At 40.1% G+C, this 9,055-nt stretch overlaps 1 protein-coding gene across 1 annotated transcript; it reads right to left on the bottom strand.

Moving 5' to 3' along the window:
• Positions 1-1,175: 1,175 nt before the first annotated feature.
• LOC146975300 (sialoadhesin-like) lies at positions 1,176-7,970 on the bottom strand. The gene is made up of 5 exons (XM_085794694.1): positions 7,940-7,970; positions 7,326-7,592; positions 5,190-5,438; positions 4,960-5,118; positions 1,176-1,285 (listed from the first exon to the last, which is right to left on the bottom strand). Exons 1-5 carry the CDS (start codon positions 7,968-7,970, stop codon positions 1,176-1,178), a joined length of 816 nt encoding a protein of 271 aa, XP_085650820.1.
• Between the last annotated feature and the right edge of the window lie 1,085 nt (positions 7,971-9,055).

The raw sequence follows: 9,055 nt of genomic DNA, 5'->3' as shown, positions 1-9,055 counted from the left end.
TACTAGTTTCAGTATGTAAACACACACAGTAGCCATCACTCGCAATGCAACCCAGAGCACTAAGCACTTGATGCAACCACGCTATCATTTTCCCGACCATAAACATCCCCAAATGCATAAAAATTACATTTTACAACACACAACACTTTTTAATACATTCTTTATAAGAAACAGCAACACAAAAATCATATTGCTCCGATTATTATAACAACATTAACCGAGCAAAGAACTACGTACCTTCTCCCATTGAATCCAGAGAACAAGGGACCGTTGCAACAGGTCATCTCAGTGCAATGGGAGAATCCATTAAACTAATTTCTCCTTTAACACGTACCAGCCACCCAAAACTACAACCCATGGCTTCAATGCGATTCAAAATAAAGAAAATAATTTACTTTTACATTTTTAACAACAGAATAGCTCCAATGAAATAAATATAAAGATGCGGAAGTTACCCACCCGTTCTGAAGTGGACTTTACCGCCTTTCAAAATAAAAGTTCTTGGAGCACGTATTGATTCCTATCAAAATAAAAACGTCATAATCTAGGGTAACAACATCTCCATGCTACATTGGCATGCTCGATTGATGAAACTCTGACAAGTAACGCTAAATTTTCACAATGGAGGCACCAGCCCACTCTTGGTTCAGTTGGTTTAAGTTCATTAAGTGTGAGTCAAAAAAAAAAACAAGTGGTGGTGTGGTGGATGGTGCCCGTCCCTGTGGACCTCTGCCTCCTCCCTACTTCATGCCAAAATCCCCGACCTCCCTTTCGGGAGCAGCTGCCACCAATTTCAGGATCCCCCCAACACCACGTCCCTTCCTCACGTGAATGTCAGTGAGTCCCTAGCAACCACTCTATCGTACACCCACCAGACTGCCTCATAACATCTCTCAGAACATGTATAACTATTTAGGTTATACTTGAACTATCTAGTTGTTGAGGGAGAATTTCTCCCAAGCTGACATCAAAATGGCTGCAGAGCCAGAAGTCCATGAATGTGTTTTCACCTCTGTAGTTAAAATAAGTGAAGGACAGAGGGTCTGTCACTCAGTCTGATCACTTTATTCTTCAATAACAAACAGAAGAACCAATTAAAATACAGATATTTATTGACATGATGATGATGGGGACCCCGCGGACGGACAGCAACGTAATGATGATGTTTGTTATGATCAGAAGTGATGCTCAGTGGTGACCGCCATGACGTCAACATCGCCCTCAGCCAATATCTGTTCGGCTGGGATGGATGTTGCTGTTGCCATGGATACAGGTGGACCATTTCCTGTCAGAGGAGGCAATGATGAGATAGATAGATAGATAGTAGATAGATAGATAGATAGATAGATAGATAGTAGATAGATAGATAGTAGATAGATAGATAGATAGATAGTAGATAGATAGATAGTAGATAGATAGATAGATAGATAGATAGATAGATAGATAGATAGATAGATAGATAGATAGATAGATAGATAGATAGATAGTAGATAGATAGATAGTAGATAGATAGATAGATAGATAGATAGATAGTAGATAGATAGATAGATAGATAGTAGATAGATAGATAGATAGTAGATAGATAGATAGATAGATAGATAGATAGATAGTAGATAGATAGATAGATAGATAGATAGATAGTAGATAGATAGATAGATAGATAGATAGATAGATAGATAGATAGATAGATAGATAGATAGTAGATAGATAGATAGATAGATAGATAGATAGATAGATAGATAGATAGTAGATAGATAGATAGATAGATAGATAGATAGATAGTAGATAGATAGATAGATAGTAGATAGATAGTAGATAGATAGATAGATAGATAGTAGATAGATAGATAGATAGATAGATAGATAGTAGATAGATAGATAGATAGATAGATAGTAGATAGATAGTAGATAGATAGATAGATAGATAGATAGATAGATAGATAGTAGATAGATAGATAGTAGATAGATAGATAGATAGATAGTAGATAGATAGATAGATAGATAGATAGATAGATAGATAGATAGATAGTAGATAGATAGATAGATAGATAGATAGATAGATAGATAGATAGATAGATAGATAGTAGATAGATAGATAGATAGATAGATAGATAGATAGATAGATAGATAGATAGATAGATAGATAGTAGATAGATAGATAGATAGATAGATAGATAGATAGATAGATAGATAGATAGATAGATAGATAGTAGATAGATAGATAGATAGATAGATAGATAGATAGATAGATAGATAGATAGATAGATAGTAGATAGATAGATAGATAGATAGATAGATAGATAGATAGATAGATAGTAGATAGATAGATAGATAGATAGATAGTAGATAGATAGTAGATAGATAGATAGATAGATAGATAGATAGATAGTAGATAGATAGATAGATAGATAGTAGATAGATAGATAGATAGATAGTAGATAGATAGATAGATAGATAGATAGATAGATAGATAGATAGTAGATAGATAGATAGATAGATAGATAGATAGATAGATAGATAGATAGATAGATAGATAGATAGATAGATAGATAGATAGATAGATAGTAGATAGATAGATAGATAGATAGATAGATAGATAGATAGATAGATAGTAGATAGATAGATAGATAGATAGATAGATAGATAGATAGATAGATAGATAGATAGATAGATAGATAGATAGATAGATAGTAGATAGATAGATAGATAGATAGATAGAGTGCCTAGCCGTTAGCAGTGTCTTTAATAACTCATAAATCAATCAACGGGCCATGTAAAAACTATTTTTTCAGTGAACATCTTAGTTACAACATGATTTGCTAACTGGAGTAGTTTCATGTTGTGTCCGATAACGTGAGGGAGGGGGGTTTAACAGCCGCGACCGGCAACTACGTTTCGATGTATATGTTTTGATATGAGCGTTAGCTGCTGTTAGCCACCGCCTGTAGCTCAGCTAGTTAGCTTCATCGATAAACAAACGTAATACGTAGCGGTCTTGTTGCTAAGGCAACTCCGCTGCCAGCCCCTGGAAGAACCGGTTCTCTGACCCAGCAAAGAGTTGGTGCTGAACCAAGAACTGGTGCTGAGCAGGCACTGGCTCCGAACCAGCACCGGAACCAGCTCGGTGGAAAAGGGCTAATTACAAAAACGTTCTCACAGAAATTGGTCCATGTCTAAAAATAAATACATTGACATGTGATTTTGTTGTGATTCTTTTTTTCTTTTTCTTCTTTCTTTTTTTGTCAGTGCTTTAAAGCAACAATGCTTGGGGATATGTGGTCTTTTATATGTTTGAAAAGAAAATATTGTACTGTAACCTACTGTAAGATAGTCACTTTCATAGAATTCTTTATTTTATAAAATATCTACAACAGATATTAACCGTAGAATCGAATTGTTCTTACACTATCGAATCGAATCGAATCAGTCTGTAATAAAAGGATATCGTTTTTTAATCGAATAATGTGTGTCTAGATTCATATCGAATTGTTTATCACAGAGAGATGTGCAACCCTAATACGTCGTACATACTTACATACATAGGGGAGAGCCGGGTCGATTGATACACTTTTCATTTAAACGTCTTTTTCAAAGATGACGTCATGTACACAAACATTTTTATCATGTGATCAACAACTCACATGTGTATTCTCTTAGTTACAAGTGTAATTTAACTCATATGTTGGATGATCGCGCTGTTTTATAACTTTGAACGTAAGTTGACATTTGTCTCAAACGCCCCACCTATGCGGGTCGTTGGGACGGTTGAAACAGCGTTTTAAACAGAAACTACTGACATTACTCTCGTTTTTATGCAGCATATCAGACAACATACTAGTGTACTCGTTATTGCCAAAATGTCACATCATTTCTCACAATATAAATAGGTCAAATAAATATTTTTGTCCCGTGCGTAATTGTCAAGATCCGCATTTCGATTAAACTCGCCTTTCTTCTTTTGTAGGAGTTGTTGGATGACTGCATTTTCATTTCATTGACTTATTTCCCTGTCCTAAGTCATGTTTATGGATACACAGTTGAACATATTGTCATTTTACCCTCGGCATTTTCCCCTCACTTTGCTGAATATCTGTTGATTCATGTCATAAACACGTTTTGTTCATTAAAAATATGTGGTGTTTATTACCTACATGTTGTTCATTCAAATCGGTTGTTGTTCATTGCAGAACAATAGAATATTAATACGGTGATTTATATACAGATATTGATCGCGCAGTGTGACCACAATCACTACGCACGGAGGCGTGAGGGACATTTGAAACAGCTGCAGCGACTACTGACAATAAAACCTGCTTTGGCTCTAAACTTCAAAACTATGACATTTCATAGTTTAGGACCTGTTTATGTACGAATTCATCTGTTGTTAGGTCATATTATTATTATTGCATGAAACACACAATACAACTTTTGATCACAAAAAAACTACCGCACCTAACATTTTACTTTCCGTAGTAAAAAACAGGTTCGCACTAATAACTTTTGAATGGCGTGACGTCATTTCACAAGCTTTCCCAGGATTGGTCGGTGTTGAGTGCTGAACATAGTGACAAAATCTGACGGCTCAAGCTTGTGTGGTTTTTGAGGAAATCGCTGTGTATCAATCGTCCCGTGTATCAATCGACCCGGCGCTCCCCGGGAGTGTGCCTATGTTCCCTCAGCCCTATGTTCCCTCAGCCCTATGTTCCCTCTGGACTCTCTCTACCTATCTGGACTCTCTCTATCTGGCCTGTCTAGCCTCTACCTGGTCTTTTTACTAAACTTAACCAACTCTTTTCTTCATTGCCTAAACCCAACTAATGGTGGGACCAAAGGGCTGTGGGAACATAGGGCCTAATTTTCAGTGACGACAAAAGTTAGAAATGAGGGAACATAGGGCTGTGGGAACATAGGGCTGTGGGAACATAGGGATGACCCCCGCTCGCCTACATACTGTACATACCTCTGGCTCTGTGTGGATACAGAGACACCATGATGACAGTGGAGATGACGTACGGACAAATCACCACCAGGTGACGGAGCACAGTGAGGACAAGATGGAGGGAGGAGGAAGCAGGGAGAGGGGCTGAGGTAGGGGCCGGAGCTGATGTAGCAGGTCTTTCTGTAAAGAGATTCACCTGGTCAGGTAAATGTGTGGATACGTAAGTGGTGAAATCAAAGTGACCTCCTGACCTGTGACAGTGATCCAGCTGGGTGGAGACCCTCCATGGCCTGTGATGTCACAGCTGTAGAGGCCTTCATCAGACTTGGTAACATGGTGGATGGTCATGTGACGTGTAGGCTCAGTCCTGATGAGGGAGCCATCTTTATAGAAAGCAGCTGGGGGGTTGGAGGGAGGGGTCTCCTTTGATTGGCAGCTCAGAGTGACATCATGTCCCTCCATCACAGGGAGGACAGGACTCTGCAGGATCACTGCTCCACCTCAACACAGAGACAAAGTACAGCAGTTGATCCACTTCCACATCATTAGGCGTGTTTCCACTGCAGGAACTTGGGGGTCATTTTACGGGGCCGGCCCCGTTGGTGCGTGTCTCCACTGCAGGAACGGAGTCCCTGCCCGGGGGTAGGTACTCGGATCGGCCCTGAAGAAGTCCTGGTGGGGCTTGAGGTTTACTCTGTGCTGATTGGTCAGACTAAAGCAGGATCATGTGACGCTAAGAGAAAGCCCCAAAATAAGATGCATTTTTATAACCCAACGTTACTAAAAATGGAAAAAAACGAAAGAGTTAAGCCCTATTCGCACGGGATTGGTATTACCTGGGACGTCAGGTGATTTGTAAATTACCCCCCTCACGTCTGTATTTATTGCGGTGCATTCGCACGGGATAAGTGAAGTCTGTATCCTTGAATTTACTGACATTTAGGCTCCGATATGTGTCAAAGCTGCACGTGGTAACATCCGCTGCTGTCACATCCATGTGCGAAGCAAATGTAAATAAAATGTCAAAGCAGCAACGTGATTCGCAACAGTGTTGTCGCAATAACGGGCCGTCATGGCCTATTAAAAAGCTGCATGTCAATATCCACTGAAATTTCGCTCTTTTGATGGAACGGCCGCCTGCTCTTTTTTCGAATGTGTCTCCAGCACCGATACGAGGCCGTGTGTTTGCACCTAAAACGCCTTTGAAAATGCCGCTCATAATTTCCACCGCAGCCTCCATGTTTCAACCCGTACAGTAGCTATGGTTTCAACCGGAGAAGAACAAAAAATGCCCCTCAATTACTGAGATGCAGATTGGCACGGGACTAGTTTTACCACGGGACGTTGGTCTTTGGTGAAATATAGTCGGTCATTTGCGGGGGAATTTTTACTTTAGAAATTACTGACATGGTGCGTTCGCACGGGATTAAGATCACAGACGTCCTCCGTGATTATTACTAATGACCAGAGGTCCCCAGGTAAAACTAATCCCGTGTGAATAGGGCTTAAGTCAGAAAGACAAGTAAAAGACGAGAGTATCAGTAGGCCTAGCAGAAAAAAAAAAAGGAAAAAAGTGTGATAAATACACGATCGCGGGATTACGTGACGGCGATCTTTTTTTTTTTAGAGAGAGCGTCTATGCTGCCAGAAAAAAACAACAAGAGCAGTAAAAAAACGAACAAACAAAAAAACGCTGCTCAACGACTGTGCGATGATCGGAGCTGTCGCACGTCACCATCAGAGCCCGGCGGGTCCTGTCTGCAGTGGAGACACGGCCACCGAGAGGCCGAGTGAGAGGACGGTTCCTGTAGAAGTTCCTACCCCCTCCCTTTACCAGGAACTCCTGCAGTGGAAACATGGCTATTTTACAGGGTTCTTACGGATCCTTAAAAAGTCTTAAAAGGCATTGAATTCATTAATCTAAAAACAAGGCCTTAATTGGCATTAAAATGTCTTAAATCCATCTTTCAAACATCTTAAAAATGTTAACACATGGTGAGTGGTATTTTATGGTTGTAATTAGTCTCAAATCTCTAAATAATTGGTAACATTCTGACATAGAGAAGTTAGTGGCGGCCGCCTCCAGCTCCCGAGTCAGTGTTTGTTTGTTTTCTCCAGACTTTTTATGCATTTATTTTGAAAGGACAGCTGGAAAGAGACATTTATTTTGAAAGGACAGCTGGAAAGAGACACAATCCAATGTTCATGTAGCAGTCATTTTACCTTGGATCACATAGGAAAGTGGGTAAAATTGTCCTTAACCCTATGTAATAGATGTGGTGTTTGTGTTTATTATGAAGTCGGTCTTAAATTTAATTTCAAGTGGCATTGGCTTAAGCTGTAGGAACCCTGTTTTCATCAACACTGACTCCACAGTCTGATCTTACCAGTCACAGTGATGTTGATGCTGCTGCTGGTCGTTGCTCCCTCTCCAGACTCACACCAGTAAACTCCACTGTCAGCTGGATAGGTGTAGCTGATCTCGCAGGAGGAACCAGTTGATCTTCCCCACTTGACTCCACACTTCGTCCTTTGTCGACTGGTTGTGTTCCTCATCACCTTCCATCCGGCAGAGCTGTCGTCCTCCTCACAGCTCAGAGACACTGAGTCTCCTTTAAACAGCTGAGAGCTGCTGGGACTCACAGTCAGACGAGCTGAGAGAGGGTGGGAACAAAACATGTGATTAGAGATCGTCTGACTTTTTCATTGTTTACATCTGAGCTGCAGTGTAACACCAATGGACCAATCAACTTCAGACATGAATTCATTTTCAAATACTTCTGTGACCTCTTTATTTATTAAAAATCAATATTTCCCAGGGTGCATTTGTAATGAAATGTGTTCCAACTGATAAATGTGGTATCTTTGTTTTAGCCGATTCTCCTTGTGTTCCTATATAACTTAATATATAAAAGGGGACCTATTATGCTCCTTTTCCACAAACTAAAATAGTTCCTGGGTGTCTTAAAGACATGTCTGTGACGTGCTTCCGTCAAAATACCCCGAAGATCAAACATCACAGCTCTGTTCATCCTCTCAAAACAGCCCTGTGCAAAACGGTTTGTTTCAGTGGCCCCTCCCTTTAAATGCAAATTCCTCAGCATTGCGTTACCATGACGATGTCTACTACTAGGAGATGCATGACCTCTGATTTTTTTTTTTTAAGTATATATTTTTTAGGCTTTTATTTTGATAGCATAGTGCAGTGGTTCTCAACTGGTGGGTCGGGACCCAACAGTGGGTCTAGACCCGTTCTGGATGGGTCGCAGACAGCTGGTCAAAAAAGTAAATAATATTTAATGCACATCTGATGTTGGACATGTCTTTTATTTTGAAAAATAACTTATTTTGAAAGACACACGAGACACGTGAACACATGCAGTTGTAATGCTCCTCCTCACTTTCTGATTATTTGCTCTGAATGCAAAGATATCAGTTTCTTATTAATGTGGCCTGAATGCAGTGAATCTGGTTTTGTTTTGTGGGTCTTTATTTTGTGTAATTTGATATTTATTCACTTTAGTGAACATGCTCTGAATGCAGAGATGCATTAGAAGTCAAATATATCGTTTTGTTGGTCTCCATTTTGTGCAGTTTGATATTTTTTTATTCACTTCCGTACATGCAGTTGTCATGGTAACTCCTCAGTTTCATTCATGTGCTCTGAAATGCACTTTGCTCAATAAAGAGCTAAATGAGTTTTTAAAGGCTTAAAAAAAATTCTTGGTTTGAATTCTATAAAAGTGGGTCGAGACTTAATGACCCAGAGTGAAACTAGTGGAGAACCCCTGGCACAGTGAGATAGACAGGAGAGGGGGAGGCAGAGAGAGGGGGAATGACATGCAGGAAAGGTCTGCCCGACGCGGGATTCGAACCGGGGACGCCTGCATTGAGGACTGTAGCCTCTACATGGGGCGGCCGCTTTAACCACTGCGCCACACACCGCCCTGACTTCAGATTTTTTAAAGTCGACTCTAATGTTATGAAAGTCGAGCCGACGTCGACTAGTCGCTGATGACGTCGTTCATATTTTTCCCATCATAACTAAAATCCCAGGAGGAGGGAAATGCTCTGCAACAATCTGTATTCACTGACTGACAGACAGCTCACGCACAGA

This window comes from Trachurus japonicus, chromosome 13 (genome assembly GCF_045865225.1).
Source record: "Trachurus japonicus isolate A0001 chromosome 13, Traja_1.0".
NCBI classification, from domain to species: Eukaryota; Metazoa; Chordata; class Actinopteri; order Carangiformes; family Carangidae; genus Trachurus; species Trachurus japonicus.
This window is presented reverse-complemented; position numbering and strand designations above follow the sequence as displayed.

Bases quoted from the DNA above. Each gene is read 5' to 3' on its own strand.
- LOC146975300 (XM_085794694.1), bottom strand. From the start codon at position 7,970: ATGAACAGAGCTGTGATGTTTGATCTTCGGG. The intron at 7,593-7,939 runs GTATTTTGACGG...ACCCTCTCTCAG, and splicing joins TGTGATGTTTGATCTTCGGG to CTCGTCTGACTGTGAGTCCC. The intron at 1,286-4,959 runs GTATGTACAGTA...CTCCTCTGACAG, and splicing joins GTATCCACACAGAGCCAGAG to GAAATGGTCCACCTGTATCC.